The sequence below is a fragment of the Rana temporaria genome, chromosome 10 (assembly GCF_905171775.1).
Source record: "Rana temporaria chromosome 10, aRanTem1.1, whole genome shotgun sequence".
Taxonomy (NCBI): Eukaryota; Metazoa; Chordata; class Amphibia; order Anura; family Ranidae; genus Rana; species Rana temporaria.
This window is the reverse complement of record NC_053498.1, coordinates 53,021,846-53,044,232: the sequence shown is the minus strand read 5'-3', so window position 1 is coordinate 53,044,232 and position 22,387 is coordinate 53,021,846. Positions and strand designations below refer to the sequence as shown.

The following is a 22,387-nucleotide window of genomic DNA, read 5'->3' as shown; positions in this document are numbered from 1 at the left end:
TAAGGAACCATATCTTATTTTTTATAAGGACAAGGTCGTTCTCCGCCCTCATCCTTCCTTCCTACCAAAGGAACCAGGATTTGGTATTACCATCCTTCTTTCCTAAACCTACTTCCAGAAAGGAAGGGTTGCTGCATACCTTGGATATTGTCAGGGCCATGAAGGCCTATCTTAAAGCTACAGAGAAGATCCGGAAAACAGATGTGTTGTTCATTTTACCGGATGGGCCCAAAAAGGGGCAGGCAGCTGCAAAATCCACCATCTCGAGGTGGATTAAACAGTTAATCACTCAGGCCTACGGCTTGAAAGGGTTGCCTCCTCCGTTATCATTAAAGGCTCATTCTACTAGGGCCATGGGCGCCTCCTGGGCAGCACACCACCAGATCTCTCTGGCTCAAGTTTGCAAGGCGGCAACCTGGTCTTCTGTCCACACGTTTACAAAGTTCTACCAGTTGGACGTAAGAAGGAATACTGATACAGCCTTTGGGCAGGCAGTGCTACAGGCTGCAGTTTGAGACCCTCGGATTCCGGGGGGCTCCCTTTTGAGTAAAATTTAAAATAATTTTTTTCTCAACTAAGTTGGATTTATTATGATTTAAGTATATCTCTAAATTAAATCCTTTTGTCTTGGGAAGATGTCTCCCTCCCCTCATTGTAAGCATTGCTTTGGGACATCCCACATAGTAATGAATATGCCGCTCTGTGTCCCGTGATGTACGAGAAAGAAAAAGGGATTTTTAATACAGCTTACCTGTAAAATCCTTTTCTTGGAGTACATCACGGGACACAGAGCTCCCACCCCTCTTATGGGGACCATTTTGGGAGGCATACTGCTTGCTACAAAACTGAGGTACTCCTCCTATGGGAGGGGGTTATATAGGGAGGGGCATTTCCTGTTTGAGATTGCCAGTGTCCATCACCTGAAGGTACTCCATATAACCCACATAGTAATGAATATGCCGCTCTGTGTCCCGTGATGTACTCCAAGAAAAGGATTTTACAGGTAAGCTGTATTAAAAATCCCTTTATGCCGATGTGTGTGTGTGTGTGTGTGTGTGTGTGTGTGTGTGTGTGTGTGTGTGTGTGTGTGTGTGTGTGTGTGTGTTAAGAAAACGCATACAGAAGTTGCGCCCGCATATGTGTTCAAATCACACATGAGGTATCGCCGCGATCTTCGGAGCGAGAGCAATAATTCTAGCACTACACCTCCTCTAACTCTAACCTGGTAATCGTAAAAAAATACCGTAGTTTGTCTCCATTTCACGAGTGCGTGCAATTATAAAGAATTACATGTTTGGTATCTACTCAGCGTAACATCTTTCACATTCTACAAAAAATTGGGCTAACTTTACTTTTTCATTTTATTTATTTTTAATTCATGAAAGTGTCTTTTTCCCAAAAAGTTGCGTTTAAAACACCGCTGCAGAAATACAGCGTTCCAAGTTATTTTCTAGCAAAAAATATAACTTAACTTGTAAACACCAATTGTCATAATTGGGCTTAGTCATGAAAGGGTTAAATCAAAAGCATCCAGTATGTTGGATAGGTGAACACAACCAGTGTTAAGGTATGATTGGAGACAGCTAATGCCAGGCAGGTACTCGCCACTCAGAGTTCCATATGTAAGGAATTGGGCAAAAGCAAAGCAGTTGGATAACAGTCCAGGGGGTACTACACATGTAAAACCAAGCCTAACGGACCTTCACCCAGGAGCCTAGAGTGTCTCTGCTGTTCCAGCCTGCAGGAGAAGGTCCAGTAGTGAAATATGTGAGGGGTCTGCTCTGTAATATGTCTAGTCCACCGGGTGAGCAGTCTTCAAAGTTCACCAGCAGTAATATGCAGTTTATATGGAAGCTGATCTCTGGGGTTATCGACAGGAAAGGGCGCTGCAGATTGCAACTTTTCAGCTGGTCAACAAAATATCCTAGGGCAACTACAGCAGCCAATCATCCCCTGGCCACATGGGCCCTTCTGCTTTATAACCTTTCTTTTGAAGGTATGTATGGGGGGGGGGGTCTCTGACTGACTGCCCACTTCTATTTCCTTGCAGGAACACTCCCAGAAAGCCAAACTGAGTAAGGAAAGCTTTGGACTACCATAAAGCTGCAAGTGAATTTTTAACCTGTCAAAAACCATGCAGCTTCTGTCACAACAGGTTTTTCTACCCAGGCTGTGGCTACTTTCTGAAAAGAGAAACACTTTGTAAACATTTTTTTGTTTTGATATACCTAAAATTTATTTGGCTAATTTAAACTGAAATTTAATTTGCTCTTAAATTATGTTTGTGTGCTTCTTTCATACTTTTTCTTCTTAATAGCGCACATTACAGAAGCAAAGTATGGTTTACGGAGGCAAGTCTACTGTCAGAGATCGGTCTTCAGGTACAGCGTCCAGTGTTGCCTTCACACCTCTTCAGGTAAGTTTTACATTTACGGCTTCCTTTGGATGATCATTAAAATGAATGTGTTGCAGTTCAACACCAGTGTTTTTCATGATACACTCTATCACACATTTAATGGCATCCTTTCTAATGAATAGGTGGAACTTTTTTTTCTCAACCCGACTAGCTATGGCTGATTTTTAGTCACAATAAAAGGAAATGGTAAAGGGGATAAAAATGATGGAAAGAGGAAAAATAGAGTCCTCTCTAATTCAGCATTCAGTCATTCTCTGATCTTTCAAACACAAGGCTTATCTTGTCCATAAAAGGCTTGACTGACTAATACCACCAAATACCAAGGTGCCAGCAGAATTTGGATACACAGGAAGATTTTGTGCAATTCTTGCGAGGAGTTAAATTAAAGTATCTTAATTGGCACAGCCAAATTATACATACACCATATGGTTATAAGCTCATGTGATTGCACGCTGGCAATGGCAACCTTAAGTCACTCTGTGATTCCTCTGTTTTTTTTGCTAGTTTCTGACCTCTTTCTGCAGAAACTAGCTTCACTACTTAATTTTTTTTTCTAGAATTCTTCAATCAATTTTTACTGTCTTAAGCCTACAGAAGCAATATATCGGTGAAGGCTGGGTAAAACCTTGGGAGCTATACCCAGACCCATTGCTGTGGGGATGGCCTGTAAAAATGTTGCGTCAGGCACTGGACCCCTGTGTAGGGCACTTGGCTTGGCGTATCATGCAACATGTTACCCGCCAGATGCTTTACAGGTCCAGGGCCATGGTCCATCTCAGTGTAACCCAGTCCCTGATGACCCTTTCAGGTGTATGTCCACCATGACAGGAAACCTGTATAGTTGGTGATATGAATGTAGGGAAGCTAGGGTGACAAAAGCTGCTAGATCTAGTAGTGTTCACTGTACACATAAATAGATGGCTTATAAAAATGATCTTGCGCTAAAGATATATAAAATCAAATACGTGCAAACTACATAAAGTGCAAAATAGTGATCCAAAAAATGGCAAAGTGCAAAAATAAAAAAAGTGCAAAAGGTGCACCAATGCACACAATGTGGGAAATGGTTCAATATTGCAATCTGAAGAAGTTGGGTGAAAATAAAATTGAAAATCAAGTTATAACGTCCCATATACGAATGAAGGGACAAAATCTTCTAATATCTCAAGTCCTGATGGAAGTATTTCTTTAATTGAAGTATTGAACCATCGCCAGTCTCACAGAACTCTCACCTTCCAGGTACAGTATAACAGGCACATCAACTTATTTTCTTCCACTCCTCTCTATTGTCGGATACCAGGATAATTATATTGATATCGCTACTTCTCAGGGACTATGACAGGGAGGAGGGGGTGGTGGAACTCCAGCCTGTGCCCAGGGACAACAAGGAGGAGAGGAGGCTCCAATAGTGTAGTAATTTATGTAAAATTTTAATATGCACACATATAAAAATGGACTCTTACAATGAATAGAGCAATAGCAAGCCTGTTGGGGTAAAACTGCAGCGTGTCTTACTGTTCCCTCCGCTCCTTCCGGTCTGTACGGTGGCCTCAATCTCCCTACGGCGTTGCGTCACGCACCTTGTGACCTCTTTTTACTTTGTAAAACGGGTCTGTGTTTGAAATGTGTTCACTTTACAGTACAAACCTTTCAAACTTGGAGCTAAAATAATCAACCACTCCGCTCTTAGGATGATTGGGTGTTATGTTGCACCGCTAATTACACACTTTACCACCTCTGCTCACAGTGGTAATGTGTGCCTTGCATCGGAACAGTAACAGTCTTAACACCAGTTTCAGCATGCAGTTCTAGCTCTATGCACGCAACAAGCAGCCTATTTGATAAACGTTCTCCTACATGTTTTCTCCTATTCCCATTTCTCAACCAAAAGTCAGACATTGACTATTTTTTTTATATTAAAGTGAGAGCTTCCCCACAATATGCTTGCCAACGCTAAAAATAATATTCCCTGAAGCCAGCAACTCTGTGGACGTAGTCTATTTCAGTGTCCGAGGACATGTCTCGGTCAAGTGGTGAATTGAACAGGATTGCCGCCATGGCCCAGAAGTCCCGATATTTGGTAGTCTCCAGGATGCCATGAATGCATTTATTTTTCCTGCGGCTCCAATTTCGCCATGGTCCCCTTTTAAGTCTGAGCAGTGCTAGGACTCTGGGATGTGCCGCTTGTCTCTTCTAGTACTGCAAGTCTGGTATCCATAGCTGTATTAGACTACTCTGATATCCACTTGAAAACCTGTTGCTGTGTTCTCTTTTCAGTGCCCCTTTTAGCAGGTCTCTGGCGGGTCCTTCAAATGAAGAGGTAGAGAATGGCTCTGGAGGGAACCTTCCAGCCCGCGCTATATTGTTTTTGATGCTATTCGGTTCTGCAGGTGTCTTTTGGAAGAATTTTGGGCAAACATTGTATTTTTTAAACTGCTATTTTTTGCCTAGGGGATTGCAGAGCGGAGATGGGCTTACCCAGGGCTTTTTTTCTCAAATAGGTGCTGGAACTTGACCACGACCCCACAAAACCCCTCCCTCCACACACATGCTCCAAATCACATCAAATAGTGGGTGTAGTCAGTTAAATCTCCACGAACAGTAGGAGGATCTTGAAGGGGCAATAAATACCAGGATTGCATTACACACAGAGTGCAGAGCTATCGCTTGTAAACACAGAAACCAGACTTCTGTGTTTTACAAGTCACTGTGGTGAGAAGACACTAAGGGGTCTGAGCCAGAGGTGGTGTAACTGAGTTCCACCAAGTTCCCACTGAAAAAAGCCCTGGGCTTACCTAATCGGCCGAACCTCCAAGCAGAAGACTTGTCGCTCCTGCCCCCCCCCACACTAGTGGTTTTGTAAATGGACTGTTCATGACTTCATCATGCCCATAGAGCAACAGTCCACTGCTGGCTGTGGGCAAGCATCCTCCTCCTCATCCTCCATCATCGCTTAGTCTGCGCATATTCTTACCAAGTAGATGTGACTGCATCTATGCATATTTGCTTTGCCCACAAGGTTTTGCAGGTTGTGGTGATTCATCTGTTGTAAGGTGAGGGCTTTTATTTTTTTGTAAGTGTCTGCCCCTCATTGCGTTATACTTTTGGATGTCCTATAGCAGGGGTGCCCAACCAATGGCCCGGGCAGCCCTCTAAAGTGGCGACCTCCTGCTCTGGGATAGAATAGAAGACTGTTATTTAAAGGTCAGTTTATGACTAAATTCACAGTGTATATGGGCATATCTGTTCTGCAGTGGTTACTGGGTTGCTTTCAAACTGATCCGCAGATGCAGAGCAGTGCACCTGCTGGTTACCTGCACTGAGCCATAGACTTCTGTTATTACCTGCGAGTTTGGTGAGCTTTCTGAAAGTGCACCAAACATACAGAATATAATAGAAGTCTATTGCAAAGTGCAGGAAAGCCAAAGGTACATTGCGTTGCACCCGCATTGCGGGTAAACTACAGCGCATCAGAGTGAAAGCCGCCTTGGGCCCCTTTCCACATGGTCAGTCCGACAGTCCAACCAATTGGACCCTCCTTTCACTTCTAAGTAGTGGCAGACATAAACCTGGCAGAGCCGACATGGACATGCCATCCGCTTTCTCTGTTCATTGTGGCCCACGACCAGTTACCAAGTTTCTTAAGTTGCCCTCGCTCTTCAAACGGTTTGGCACCCCTGTCCTATAGGCAGGTTTTAATGAACTTGGATCTTTGGCTTTGTCCATTTAACCACTTAAGACCCGGACCATTATGCAGGTTAAGAACCTGGCCCCTTTTTTGCGATTCGGCACTGCGTCGCTTTAACTGACAATTGCGTGTTCGTGCGATGTGGCTCCCAAACAAAACTGGCGTTTTTTTTTTGTTTTTTTGTTTTTTCACACAAATAGAGCTTTCTTATGGTGGTATTTGATCACCTCTGCGGTTTTTATTTTTTGCGCTATAAACAAAAATAGAGCGACAAATTTGAAAAAAATGCAATATTTACTTTTTGCTATAATCTCCCCCCAAAAAATATATAGAAAAATGTATTTTTCCTCAGTTTAGGCCAATATGTATTCTTCTACATATTTTTGGTAAAAAAATCGCAATAAGCGTTTATTTGGTTTGCGCAAAAGTTATAGCATAATAGATTGTAATCTGCGCTAAGTTAAGGTATAAAGGCTGCTGCCTCTCTGTAGTGCCTCAATGAAAAGGCCTAAAAATGAAGTTGGTAGTGTGAAGAGGAAGTGGCGCTGCCTATTGTTGGAGGGTAATGTAGGATGGAAATTAAATCCCAGTGGAGAAACCAATTGGGCTTGTCGGGTATCCTAAAATAGGTCCAGTCCCAAAAGTTGATGGACTGCCTATAATGGTAACTGGCAGTAAATGTGGGTTGCCTTGATACACCTTTTAATAGAAAATCTGTAAATGAGGTAGAGGAATACCTATACCATGACCACCAGTGTAAGTGTAATATAAAATTAAATAGCCAACTGTGTTAGTGCAAGAAACGCTCCGTAAAACAGTGTTGTGCACCTCTTATCCTAAGGTCAGGATCCTGTGCAGGCTAGGGGTCCTGATATGGTAAAATCCTGTGTTGGAGCTTCCCCTGTCCAGAAGGGAGCTTAAATAAATAGCTTATCTGGTGGGTGCTAGGTGCAGTATGTGATAAATATTATATATTTTTATTAACATTATTATTGTAACACCATAGAATAAAAACACCATAGAATAAATGTCTGCTGTACATTCCCAGAGCAGTGACAATTGTCTATACTTCCACAGTAAACACTGTGTGTGTGAAAATAGTGAACTAATTGTGGAATAACCTGTGTTCATCAGAAAAAGTATCAAAACAGTAATTAAGAGCCCTTGACTGACACGTGCTGATGTTCAGGAATTATAGCTTGCACAATTGCAGGTCATCCCAGATTGTCCTATAGATGGTGACTTCCGTGCTCCCCTCTTATTTCCCCACTCACCAGAAGTAGCTACCCCAAAGGGGTGATAGGCAGTTGGTGATGGGATCGTGGAGCCTCTCTCCTCAATGTTCAACTTCCAGCCAATGATGATCCTCCGTATAATCACTGAGGGGTGTGTGATCTTATCACTCAAAGAAAGAAAAGGATATCCTCATGGTGTAGTAGGTAAAAATTGAAGGTAGGTTTATTACAGAAAACACATGTTACAAAAAATGTATATAGTAAAAAAAATATTAAAATATAAAAACGGCAGAGCTGGTCCCAGAGCAAAAGATGGGCACCAGGCTGAGGTTGCAGCAATACGTAGCCGTTGAAAGTTAGCTGAGGTGTATCGCAGTATGTCTCCACCGCAATCCTCTCCTCAGCTGGGACGTGTACTAGCGTGCGTGCGTACGAGATGGTCTACTGACACGTTTCGTCATGTGACTTTTTCAAAGGTGATGTTTGGCGTAGCACGATTCTTACGTTTTTATTGCGGCTAGCATGTGGGTCCCTCCTCCTAGGGGTGTGTATATGTAAATACGATCGTATCATTTTTGTTTGTCCCGTCAATTGGAGTCCTTCTCCCACCTTTTAACCCTTTAAATGCCGGAAGGAAAAGGAGTCAGGATGTCCACATGCCAACGCTTGCAGCACTGCGCAAATTGATAGTAATAGATCTAATACAATAATAGACTGAATGTCCCGGCTGGTTGACCATGTATGTTAGTCAAAAATAATAACGGCGAGAATAATAGAGCCGCTAGACAGTTAAACTTGGTATACAAAATAGGTAAGTAAATAAGATTAAAATTGTATGTAAAAAAGAAATAAAAACATTTAATTAATGACTAGGCAGCAGACCTCATCTATTTTAGAAAAGGAATTGTGAGTCGTTCTCAGTAGTTCTGATGCCCATATCTATCTTGTATTAGAGGCATATATTAGTGGATAAGGCTGGTTGAGCCCAAGGAGTGAGACTTCTGCATGGAGATGTTATATGAGACGTTGTATTATACTCTTGGGGAAAAAAAACCCTTGTGCTGTTCAAGTAATTATGGGTATAACGCATAATGTTCCAATAGCTTACAATGGATGTGCCTGAATATGAAACAGGACTGTAAAACCCATGAGATATATATATGGGATGGGACCCCAAAATGATTATTTTATAATTACTTGAACGCTGTTATTATTTTTGACTAACATACATGGTCAACCAGCTGGGACATTCAGTCATTTATTGTATTAGATCCATTACTATCAATTTGCGCAGTGCTGCAAGCGTTGGCATGTAGACATCCTGACTCCTTTTCCTTCCGGCATTTAAAGGGTTAAAAGGTGGGAGAAGGACTCCAATTGACGGGACAAACAAAAATGATACGATCGTATTTACATATACACACCCCTAGGAGGAGGGACCCACATGCTAGCCGCAATAAAAACGTAAGAATCGTGCTACGCCAACATCACCTTTGAAAAAGTCACATGATGAAACGCGTTAAGAGACCATCTCGTACGCACGCACGCTAGTACACGTCCCAGCTAAGGTGAGGATTGCGGTGGAGACATACTGCGATACAACCCCACGCACCTCGGCTAACTTTCGACGGCTACGTATTGCTGCAACCTCAGCCTGGTGCCCATCTTTTGCTCTGGGACCAGCTCTGCCGTTTTTATAATTTTAATTTATATTTTTTTACTTTATACATTTTTTGTAACCTGTGTTTTTTGTAATAAACCTACCTTCAATTTTTACCTACTACACCATGAGGATATTCTTTTCTTTCTTTGAGTGATAAGATCACACACCCCTCAGTGATTATACGGAGGATCATCATTGGCTGGAAGCTGAACATCGAGGAGAGAGAGGCTCCACGATCCCATCACCAACTGCCTATCACCCCTTTGGGGTAGCTACTTCTGGTCAGTGGGGAAATAAGAGGGGAGCACGGAAGTCACCATCTTATAGGACAATACAGAAATATCACCTCGTCACCATCATTACATGTGTATTTTGCTTTGTCACTTTTTGCGTTTGGACTGGCATTGGCGGATCTGGGATGACCTGCAATTGTGCAAGCTATAATTCCTGAACATCAGCACGTGTCCGTCAAGGGCTCTTAATTACTGTTTTGATACTTTTTTCTGATGAACACAGGTTATTCCACAATTGGTTCACTATTTTCACACACACAGTGTTTACTGTGGAAGTATAGACAATTGTAACTGCTCTGGGAATGTACAGCAGACATTTATTCTATGGTGTTTTTTTATTCTATGGTGTTTTTTATATATTTTTATTAACATTATTGTATTTATCACATACTGCACCTAGCACCCATCAGATACACTATTATTTATTTAAGCTCCCTTCTGGACAGGGGAAGCTCCAACACAGGATTGTACCATATCAGGACCCCTAGCCTGCACAGGATCCTGACCTTAGGATAAGAGGTGCACAACACTGTTTTACGGTGCGTTTTTTGCACTAACACAGTTGGCTATTTCATTTTATATTACACTCACACTTGTGGTCATGGTATAGGTATTCCTCTACCTCATTTACATATTTTCTATTAAAAGGGTATCAAGGCAACCCACATTTACTGCCAGTTACCATTATAGGCAGTCCATCAACTTTTAGGACTGGACCTATTTTAGGATACCCGACAAGCCCAATTGGTTTCTCCACTGGGATTTCATTTTCATCCTACATTACCCTCCATCTAGCGCCACTTCCTCTTCACACTACCAGCAAAAGTTATAGCGTTTACAAAATAGGGGATAGTTTTTATGGCATTTTTATTATATATATATATTTATTTATTTTTTCGTGACTGCTACATTATGGCGGACACATCAGACACTTTTGACACATTTTTGGGACCATTGTAATTTTCACAGCGAAAAGTGCTATAAAAATGCACTGATAACTGTGAAAATACGCCGGTGACAGTCTCCGTGTGCTGCGAGCGTCCATGATTTGAAAGCCGCGCCTTCTCCTCAGACTGTCCTGTGATAGGCGGAACACAAATTTTTCCCAGCAGCGCCTCTGTTCTGTGTTCCTCCTATCACAGATGCCTTCTCATCCTCGGACGAGAGGACGTCAGTGATGGGCGGAACACTGAACATAGGCCCTGCTGGGAAAATTTGTGTTCCGCCTATCACAGGACAGTCTGAGAAGAAGGCGCGGCTTTTAAATCATGGAAGCCAGAATCTGCAAAACGTGAGTGATGGCACAGTGGGGGCCAAGTGATGGCACAGTGGGGGCCAAGTGATGGCACAGTGGGGGCCAAGTGATGGCACAGTGGGGGCAAGTAATGTGATGTGATGGCACAGTGAGATTTGAAAAAAGCCTGTTTCTGTCAGCGGTTGTTCTGGCTCCCCCTCAGCTTCCAGAAAGACTAGTAGGAAGAGGGTTGTCTTGTATGGCGAGTATATACCAAAACCAAAATTTTTCCTGGAAAATTAGGGGGGTCGTCTTATACGCCGGCAAATACGGTATATAACCTTTTTTTTTTTTTAATGCATGCTAATATTCTGCCAGCTTTGGTAGCTGCATCTTGATGATGCATGCTATTACTCAATCTGTCATCTACTAGGACCCCCAGATCTTACTCCATCCTTGGTTCTCCCCCTAGTGAGTTTTTTGCATTTGTTTTTTGCGCCCAAGTGCATTACTTTACATTTTTTGACATTAAACCTCATTTGCCATGTATATGCCCACTCCATTATTTTGTTCAGGTCAGTCTGTAAAATGTTGTAGTTTCCAAGGATTTGTCACTGTCCTTTTTTGAATTTTTATTATCACATAGACTTTTATCCAATCAGCTGGTACCAATTTTATCAGTATGCTGTCCACAAAGATTAGGAACAATGGTCTGGCTATAACCTGTCCGAGTTCTCTCAGGACTCTTGGGTGTAAGCCGGTCCTGGTGATTCATTTATATTAAGTTCATCTAGTCTTTCCTTCAATTAAGCCTCTGTTAGTGACACAGCACAGGGCCTACCCCTGTGGCTAATAGTACTGTCACGGTCGGTATACCCCCTCCTTTTTCTGAGTAAAGACTGAGAAGGCATTTAATACAGTTGCCTTCTTTGTGTCCGTAACCATCCCCCCATCCTTGTCATTTATGTGGGCAATGTGCTCTGATTTTGCCTTTTTACTGTTAACGTATTTAAAAAAAAAATTGGGGATATTTATTATAGAAAAAAGTACAAAATATATATATTTTTTTTCCAAATTTTTGTTTTTTTGCTTGTTTATAGCGCAAAAAAAAAATCTGAGATGATCAAATACCACCAAAAAGCTCTATTTGTGGGGGGGAAAAAAGGACGTAAATTTTGTTTGCGTCGCACGTTTGTTGGTTAAAGCAACGCAGTGCCGAATCGCAAAAAAAGCCTCAGCAGCCAATTCTTCCAGGGGTGAAGTGGTTAACCACTTAAGGATCGGCTCACGTACATATACGTCATGACTTTAACAGCTTGCCGACCGCCCACCGTAGTTTTACGGCGGCAGGTCGACTCGGCTGCGCAAAATCATGAGAGAACCGATGTGTGTGTGTGTGTGTGTGTGTGTGTGTATAAAAACACAGCTCCCGGTTCTTTCAGGGGGAGAAATGACTGATCGTATGTTCATACAATGTATAAACAGCGATCTGTCATTTCCCCTGGTCAGTCCCATCCCCCCTTCAGTTAGAACACAATGAGGGAACATAATTAACCGCTTGATCGCCCTCTAGTGTTGACCCCTTCTCTGCCAGTGACATTTTTACAGTAATTGGTGCATTTTTATAGCACTGATCGCTCTAAAAATGCCAATGGTCCCAAAAATGTGTCCGATGTGTCTGCCATAAGGTCGCAGTACCGATAATATATTTTGTAGACGCTATAACTTTTGCGCAAACCAATCAAATTTTTTTTTTTTTTTTTTTTTTTTTACAAAAAATATGTAGAAGAATACGTATCAACCTTTTTTTTTATATATATATATATATATATATATATATATATATATATATATATATATATATATATATATATATATATATATTTTGGGGGATATTTTATTATAGCAAAAAGTAAAAAATATATATATATATTTTTTTTTTTTCCAAAATTGTCACTATTTTTGTTTATAGCCCAAAAAATCAAAACCGCAGAGGTGATCAAATACCACCAAAAGAAAGCTCTATTTGTGGGGAAAAAAGGACGTCAATTTTGTTTGGGAGCCACGTCGCACGGCCACGCAATTGTCGGTTAAATCGACGCAGTGCGGAATCGCAAAAAGGGGCCCGTCATTGACCAGCAAAATGGTCCAGGGCTGAAGTGGTTAAAGATTAATATCTCGGTAACGGCAGAAGCTGCTGCCACAACTGAGAGATTAATCTTTTCCATGGTCGGTCCTGTAAACGATAACGGTGGTCTCCGCGGCGGAATCACCGTTATCGGCGGAGGGAGAGGCCGCTCGCCCGAGCCCTTCGCCACTTACCGGAGCCGTTGGCGGAGGCGATTGGGTCCTTCACGCTGCTCGGTGTGGATACGAGTGAGGGCAATGTGGCCCCCACCCGTCTCCATAGCAGGGCAGAAGCAACGTCAAAACGGGTCTTAAAGGTACATTATTATTTTTAATTTTTTTTTATTGCATTTTAGTCTGAGACCTGAGGTCTTTTTGACCCCAGATCTCATATTTAAGAGGACTTTTTTTTTAAACAGTGTAAAAATAAATCCAAGTAAAATAAATAGGAAAACAAGTTTTTTTTTTTAAAGCATCCTGACGAGCTCGCGCACAGAAGCGAACAACACATACATGAGTAGCATCTGCATTTAAAAACGGTGTTCAAACCGCACAAGTGAGGTATCGCCGCAATCGTTAGAGCGAGAGCAATAATTCTAACCCTAGACCTCCTCTGTAACTCAAAAATGCAACCTATAGAATTTTTTAAACGTCGCCTATGGATTTTTAAGGGTAAAAGTTTGACGCCATTCCACGAGCAGGCGCAATTTTGAAGCGTGACATGTTGGGTAAAAAAAATAAAAAATTTTATACTCGCCCGAAATACCTGTTGCTATGCAGAAGTCCGTAATCTGCCTCTTCGGTAGCCGCGGTCCGTCTTCTTCATCTTCTCCTAGTAAATGGGGCGCACTGCTTTCTGGGAACTGTGTGTGTTCCCAGAGAGCAGCTGCCCATTCACAAGCCGGCGCGAGACTCGCGCTTGCATGGTAGGAAATGGCGGCGTGGGACCTGCACCGATCGAGGGATCGGCACCGGGGGGGGGGGCCCATCAGCGCGGGCGAGCAGGGACAGGTAAGTGTCCTTATTAAAAGTCAGCAGCTACTGACTTTAAAAAAAATAAATACAATTTGCAGGTGGAATCCCGCTTTAAGTGGTTAAAGACCTTCTTTTTTTTTCCCTCTCCTTTTTAATGAGGATTTTTACATTACCGATTAGCCACCCAGGTTTCACTTTCGCTCTTCTATATTGCCTGTTGGGATACACTGTGTGATACGTTTGTTTAACCACTTCAGCCCCGGAAGGATTTGCCCCCTTAATGACAAGGCCATTTTTTGCGATACAGCACTGCGTTGCTTTAACTGACAATTGCGCAGGCATGCAACACTGTACCCAAACAAAATTAACATACTTTACTACTTTTTTACCCACAAATAGAGCTTTCTTTGCTCGCCTCTGCGTTTATTTTATTTTGTTGCTATAAAAAAAAAACATTCATCAGTTTAGGCCGATATATATTTTTCGACATATTTCTGGTACAAAAAAATCACAATAGGCGTATATTGATTTGGCGACGATCCGCGATTTTTAGAAGGACTGCGACATGCGGTTGACAAATCTTACCCCCAAATTACACTTTTTGGGGGCAAGTGACATTTTTACATTGATCAGTTCTATAAAAATCCACTGATCAATGTAAAAATGTCACTGGCAGGGAAGGGGTAACACTAGGGGGCAATCAAGGGGTGGTTAAGTGTGTTCCCTGGGTGTGTTCTAACTGTAGGTGGAATGGGCTTACTGAAACATGACAGATCACACGTCCCGATCACTGGGAACAGTAGATCTGTCATGTCGTCTGGCAGAACGGGGAATCTTTGTTTACCTGGGCAGTTCCACGTTTTTGCATTGCCTCACCTCGATCTTGGGTTGCCGGCACAGTCTGTGGGGCGTGCGCCCGCTTTCCTACTTGCACGGACAGACATAAAGGAGAGCCGACCAGCCGCAGTATATCTGTGTGAGCTGGTTGGCAAGTGGTTAAAATGCTCCTAAAGCTTTCCCATTTTTCTTTTGTGTTCAATGTATCTAGGATTTGGTCCCAATTGATGTCATGTAGTAATGACCGCAATTTTGTGTTCTTGTGCTACCCTCACGCCTCCCTTTTTCTATGTTTTACGTTAAATGTGATCATCCTATGATCGCTAGATCCCAAGTTGATCCGTATTTGCACATCTGAGATCAGACTAGGATCGTTTGTAATTAATAGATCTAGCAAAGCATTCATGTCTTAATTGGTGGATTCCCCAACTAGAAAGAAGTTGCCCTGCAAGACCTTCATGAAATGACAGGCCTTTAATGAATGAGCTGTCCCCTCTGCTCAGGCAATATCGGGATATCTGAAGTCCCCCATATGATGACATTTCACTGCCTTTTCTAACTGATAGTAGGTCCTGCTCCTCCTCCCCCTTCAGGTTAGGGGGGCTATTCATTTTCCACGTCTCTTTAAAGTTCTACCCATACTTGAAAGCCTTTGCAACTGATGGCTTGTAGTTCTCAATAAACTAAGAGGTTGCTTGTAAGCATCCATGTAGTTTGATTCTTTCTGGACTGAAGTAATTGCTTGCCCATATCGGAGGTACGAGGCAGAAGCCTGACATTTCACCTGCAATCTGCCTGTTCCAGGGCATGTTGGCTGTTTTTTTTTGGCTCCGGTCTCCTTTTTCCTCTGGGTTCTTTGTAATTTCTTTGGGACATCCCTATGGTCAAGAATAAGAGGCCATCCATGAATGAGAGAAAACTGGATTTTTTTGTTACTCACCATAAAATCCCTTTCTCGGAGTTCATTGACAGACAAATAAGGTAAGGTAAAAAAGGTAAGATAAAAAGCCTTGTGTGTAGCAGCCCCCCCTCAGTCCTCCTAATACTTACCTGAGCCCATCTCTGTCCAGTGATGTCCACGAGTCTCTCAGCCATCCTTGGGCTCTCCCTCCTGATTTGTTCCCATTAGCTCCCGCTGCTGGCAATCAATTTTGGCTCTGTGTCTGAATGGACACAGATGTGACTCGGCTCGGGTGCCCCCATAGCAAACTGTGGGGGCGCTCACCAGGAGGGAGGGGCTGGAGAGCAGAAGGACCCAAGAAAAGGAGGATCCGGGCAGCTCTGTGCAAAACCAACTGCTAATCTGTTAATTTTAAGGAAAAAAAGACTTTACAATCACTTTTATGGCATGTGAGCATGTAAATCAAGCTGCGGATACCTCCATAATACAGCATTTTGCTATACACCTGTAAATGCAGAATCTATTGCATAAAGGTTTCTAGCAGCAATGCACAAAATTTGTAGATGTGTTGACAAAGGCTTTGCACCAGGCCATTATTGTTGTGGCACTATCGACTACCTTTTTTATTTTATTTTTTTGCGGTACTACTGAGGATTTTTCGCAGCCCTGTATAGGCCTAGAATTATATTGTTCAAAAGAAAATTTATGAATGCAGTTCTTTTTATATTGTATATTAGCAGCCTCTGAAAAAAATAGATTCCTTAATTCCTGTTTTTTTTTTTTTTTTTGTAGGGTCTAGAGATTGTAAATCCACAAGCTGCAGAGAAGAAGGTAGCAGAAGCCAATCAAAAGTATTTCTCCAGTATGGCAGAGTTCCTGAAAGTGAAAAATGAAAAGAGTGGGACAATGACACAGTGACATTCAGGCCTGCATAATGGAACCTACGTCCAACATGAGAGAAACCACCAATTTTAATTAACTTTTTTTAATCCCATTTTGGATGATTTATTTCTTCATGGTTTATAGAATAAATTTGTTTATGGAATAGAAATGTTGTAGTACAGTAAACAAAAAAAATTATTGATCAAATTATGTAACACCTTTTACATTGGCTAAAGGTTATATTGTTTTTGATGGTGAATACCAAGAGAAATCCAGTTGAAGAATAAGATAGGAGTGAGTTGCAATTGATGGTCTTGTAACCGTTCCCAAAACCTAAATAACAGCAGGTAAAGAGAAAAGAACGTTTTTTTCCATTTCCTAGTCTTAATACTTAAGAGTATCTGTGTATTGTACAACTGGGTTATATGCAGCTATCTTCAGGGGATTGGACACTGGCAAACAAGGCTGTAAAGATGTCCCCTGTATAACTTTACCCACTCCCAGCTAGCCTTAAAGGGGTTATAAAGGTTCGTTTTTAATTTTCTAAATGGGTTACTTTAAGCTAGTGCATTGTTGGTTCACTTACTTTTTCCTTAGATTTCCCTTCTAAATGTTGTTTTTTTTTTCTTTGTTTTCTTTGTCTGAATTTCTCACTTCCTGTTCTTCCTCGGAAAGCTGTTCAGTAAGCTGTTCTAAATGACTTTCCACTGCTCGGATGATGGTGGAAAGCTTACTGAGAAGAAGCAGAAAGAGAAATTCAAACAAAGGAAAAAAAGCATTTTGAAGGGAAATCAAATGAAAAGGTAAGTGAACCAACAATGCGAGGGGCTTAAAGGAACCAATTTAGAAAAAAAAAAATAGGAACCTTTACAACCCCTTTAACCCCCTTGGCGGTATTCCCGAGTCTAACAGGGGGTGAGATTTTTTGCTACGATCGGTAACCCCGAGTCAGACTCGGGCTCGCCTCGCTGCAGCCACAGACAAAGTTACTTACCTTGTCCCTGGATCCAGCGATGCCACCGCGCTGTGTGAGCGAGCGGGACCTCGCTCGTTTCACACAGTGCCTCTGTGTGCCGCCGATCTCCGTTCCCTGCGACGTTACGACGCACGGGGGCGGAGAACAGCGCCAAATTCAAAAAGGTAAACAAACACAATACATACAGTATACTGTAATCTTATAGATTACAGTACTGTATGTAAAAAATACACCCCCCCCCTTGTCCCTAGTGGTCTGCCCAGTGCCCTACATGTTGTTTTATATAATAAAAACTGTTCTTTCTCCCTGCAAACTATAGATTGTCCAAAAGTGTCCCTTTATGTCAAAAATGGTTTTAGAGCAGCTAGAAAACAGCGATAATAAATTATAATCACTTGCAGAATTGTGCGATAGCGATTTGTGGGGAAATTCGTCAGAATTACAATCCTACAGTATAAAACGCCAAAGTTCCTTGCAAATAATGGTACCGCTTTCAGCACCTTTTTTCTGAAATAATTATACCGCCAGGGAGGTTAAGTCTCCCTGTCTCACGTTGGCTACAGGGTGCTTTACAGGTTAATTGCTGCAGCTGAGCCTTGAACCTGAAGACCACTCTAGAGATATGGTCAAAGAGAGATGCTTGTAGAGGGGAAAAATTACAATAGGGTTAATCTGCTGTTACCCCTGCCTGCTAGATCTCTTATGGCAATTACAGAATGGAAGACCGTTAACCCTTTTGCTGCCAGAGCTGTTTTTTTTGCACATCTGCTTTACATGTAGGTCTGAAGATTACATCCAGGATCTAATGGATGTCTCCCCTGAATGTAATGCAATACATTCTTTCCCAGCCATGCTAGCCAGGGACACTGACTGGCGAACCCACAAGTGACGTTAAACGCTTCACTTTCCAGGTCAGCAACAAGGAGGGGATAGAGAGTGGACATGTGCCCGCTCTGCTCCCTCTCCTCTAACTGGCAGCACCCACTATGCCTGTCCCAGACCCCCAGATGGGCACACGGAGCTCGGGATACATGGTGGGTGTGCCATTACTGGGGGTGTGTGGGAACGCAGCCACCCAAATGCTTCCACCTGAGGCAGGAGTCTACTTGTCAGATTAACCCACAATTCTAGTGGCTGCAGGATCTTACAATCTAAGGTAAGGTGTCTTGGACACTCTTTGGGATGTTTAGGAGCCATTGACCACTCGTGTCGGGGTGTCAGGAATGCCGCTGTTGATATAAAAGTACTGTGCATATGTTTTTGGGCAGGTGTGAAAAATGCTGCAAATTAAGAATGCTGTCAGAAATTCAAGTGTTAAGAAAAAAAATATTATCAATTGGCAAAATGAAAAGTAAATGAACAGAAGAGAAATCCAAATATCAGAATTTGGTGTGACCACCGTTTGCCATCAAAGGAGCATCAGTTCTAGGTACACTTGCACAGTGTTTTTGAAGAAACTCGGAAGCTAGGTTGCTCCAGACATCTTTAAGAACTAACCACAGATCTTTTGATCAGGGCTCTATGGGAGACAAACCAGTACTCTTTGTTCTCCTTTACACTGGAGATAATTTTTAATGACATTGGCTGCATGTTTTGCTGCAGAATAAATCTGGGGCCAAACACATGCCTCCCTGATTGTATACCATGATGGTTAAGTATCTGCCTCTATTTCTCAGCATCAAGGACACTATTGATCCTGACTAAATCTCCAGCTTCATTTTTGGAAATGCATCCCCAAACTTGCAAGGAACCTCCACCATGTTTCGACACGCATTATTGTACTGCTCTCCAACCTTTCTCGAAAAAAACTGCATTTTGCTAAAGCCAAATATTTTAGATTTGCACTCAGTCCAGAGCATCTGCTGCCTTTTTTCTGCACCCCAGTTCCTATTTTTGTGTGTAGGATATGGAAACCAGGCTAAGTGACTCAACTATGCACAAAAACATAGGAACTGGGGTGCAGAAAAGTGGCAGCATCAGGTCTATCTGGGATTGTGTGTCTCACAGAATTCTGATCTCAACATCGAATTTGTCTGGGATCACATAAAGACAGAAGGATCTGAGTCAGCCTACATCCACAAAAGTTCTCCAAGATGTTTGAAACAACCTACCTGCTGGGTTCCTTCAAAAACTGTGTATTTAAAACCACATAAATTATTCTAGGTAATTTGCAAAGGGTGGTCACACCAAATAATATTTGGATTTATATACTTTTCATTTACTTTTTATTTTGGTAACTGATCAAAAAATGTATACTTGCCGCATGTATACAACAATGGAACAGTTGTTAACCACTTAAGCCCCGGACCATTTTGCAGCTAAATGCCCAGGACAGGTTTTGCGATTCGGCACTGCGTCGCTTTAACAGACAATTGCGCGGTCGTGCGACGTGGCTCCCAAACAAAATTGGCGTCCTTTTTTCCCCACAAATTTTGGTGGTATTTGATCACCTCTGCGGTATTTATTTTTTGCGCTATAAACAAAAATAGAGCGACAATTTTGAAAAAAATGCAATATTTTTTACTTTTTGCTATAATAAATATCCCCCAAAAACAAAAAAAATATAAATAAAAAAAAAATGTTCCCTCAGTTTAGGCCGATACGTATTCTTCTACCTATTTTTGGTATAAAAAAAATCGCAATAAGCGTTTATCGATTGGTTTGCGCAAAATTTATAGCGTTTACAAAATAGGGGATAGTTTTATTGCATTTTTATTAATTTTTTTTGTTTTTTACTACTATTGGCGGCGATCAGCCATTTTTTTTTTCGTGACTGCGACATTATGGCGGACACTTCGGACAATTTTGACACATTTTTGGGACCATTGTAATTTTCACAGCAAAAAATGCATTTAAATTGCATTGTTTATTGTGAAAATGACAGTTGCAGTTTGGGAGTTAACCACAGGGGGCGCTGTAGGAGTTGGGGTTCACCTAGTGTGTGTTTACAACTGTAGGGGGGTGTGGCTGTAGGACTGACGTCATCGATCGAGTCTCCCTTATAAAAGGGATCACTCGATCGATACGCCGCCACAGTGAAGCACGGGGAAGCCGTGTTTACATACGGCTCTCCCCGTTCTTCAGCTCCGGGGAGCGATCGCGACGGAGCGGCTATAAACGAATAGCCGCGCCGTTGTCCCGGATCGCTCCCCGAGGGAATCCGCACGCAGCGGAGGGGTCCTGATCGGACCCCCCACCTGCTAGAAGGCAAGGACGTATATATACGCCCTTCTGCCTGTCCGTGCCATTCTGCGGACGTAAATAGTCGTGCGGTGGGCGTTAAGGGGTTAAACAGCACCTTTAGGCAGTTGGGGGATAATCCCTTGAGAGCCAATGCCCATGATACATTAAACAGTAATCTGAATAATGGGGCGGACTCCATCAAATTGCTTTTCCGTCAGCTTGAATGCAGTATGACTAAAGAGATCCGGATTTACTGGGATATCGCTACACTCAGAGTATTTGTCTACAGAATGTATCCCTAGGGGTCCAACAATGAAGAAATTTCCATCTAAACTGCAGGATAAGGCTCTTAAACAGTGGACAGATGCTCTGTCAACTTGCTTGAGCACGCTGGTAAATACCATTATCGTGTCTAAAGAAAGAGATGGATGCACTACAACAACAAATATCGGATATGCAACAAGCCATCAGATGACCTCTAATGCACAGGAGGGTACATATACCCCAGGCCAGCAAAAAAATAACACAGGAAGGGCCAAAAAAGGGACGCAAGGAAGGCAAGAAGTGGAGACCCTGGATACCAGAAGTGGTATCCATCCCAACATCTGCCACGCTAAGTCTAGCAGACACTTTTTAACCTGTTTGATACCATCTTGAATATTAATCTGCAAATCTGTTTAATTTGCAAATGAGCGTATTATTTTGCAGCAGAAAATGGAGAGCAGGCCGATTGCATTCAATCCTCTGACACATCTGATTCCACTGAGTTCTCTTTGAGGTAATACTGTGCTATCAGCAGCCTGCAATATTTCGTTCGAGATAGCCAGCCCTCTGATTTATCCAATATCGACGGGGGGTCAGTCCAGTCTGTGGCTTTCAAGACCAGATCTGAGTTTTATCCAGTCAATTCCCGCACCCGAGATGCACAAATTTAAAAAAATAGTTGAGCGGGATTTGACCAGCTTGGTTTAGTCTACTCTTGAGGGACAGTGTGTATGGCACGACAACCTCACCAAGGGTGAACAGTTGTCTTTAAAAAAAATTGGAAGATGAATCCATTGTAATCCGGACTCGGACAAGGGGGGGGGGGGGTACGATTGTGGTTATGAATGTGGAACAGTATAGAAATTAAGTAATTTGTCAATTAGATTCTAACACTTAGACCACATTCAAAGGGGACTCCACCAGGCTTTCCTGTTTGGTAGATAGGGGGTCAGGTTAGGGCTCCAAGAGCATCTTGTTATCCTAGATGTACAATTGATTGGTAAGGAATCTGGTGTTACTACTTCCCTTTACAGGAAGCCTTTATCAATAGGATTCTTCAATAGGAAACCTATTAAATCACTTACGTGGTTGCAATGAAAGGGAAGTTACAAATGCAGGGCCGTTGAATGCCTTTGCTGTAAATATATACTGGGGGGAAACATTTATCTCCATGTCTAATAAGAGAATTTAATATCGACTTCTATAATTGCAACACAAGCTTTGTGGTTTACCTTATTTCATGTAGCGCCTGTTGTGTCCAATATGTGGGGACGACCACCAGACCTCTACGTGATAGTCTATGAACATGTTTACAGTATTGATAAAAATAGATCCACAAATGTAGCCAAACATTTTGCTTCATGTCATGGAGGTAATAAATCTACCATGCAGGTCCAAGTCATAGACCAGATTAGAGTCACAAAGAGGTGGAGACCCTTTCTGCTTATGTTGTAGAGAGGGTGTTTTGGATATTCCATCTTCAGACTCCATTCTGCATTCCCATGGGCTTGAATTTTGAATGGGACGCAAGTCATTTTTATGAGTAACTTCCATCCCCTCTTTATGGCTTAAGTGTACATCTCTATATGGGTGGTCTATCAGGAGATTGGGAGTTTACATGTACGGAATACACAGTCCCACACATGGTGTGGTTTTCACCGCCGTGTCTGGGCCAGTGTAATTTTGAGAATGTAGCAAATTAGTCCCTGCATT

General features: G+C 42.2%; 1 protein-coding gene across 1 annotated transcript in view; it reads left to right on the top strand.

Annotated features, from left to right (window-relative positions):
- PRPF31 (pre-mRNA processing factor 31) overlaps positions 1-16,458 on the top strand; it is a 140,107-nt gene extending 123,649 nt beyond the window's left edge. Inside the window, exons 13-14 of the mRNA XM_040327618.1 lie at positions 2,318-2,416; positions 16,162-16,458. Of these exons, the coding sequence (XP_040183552.1) occupies positions 2,318-2,416; positions 16,162-16,287 (225 nt within the window). The 3' untranslated portion in view covers positions 16,288-16,458. The remainder of the gene's footprint in view (positions 1-2,317; positions 2,417-16,161) is intronic.
- Positions 16,459-22,387: the final 5,929 nt, after the last annotated feature.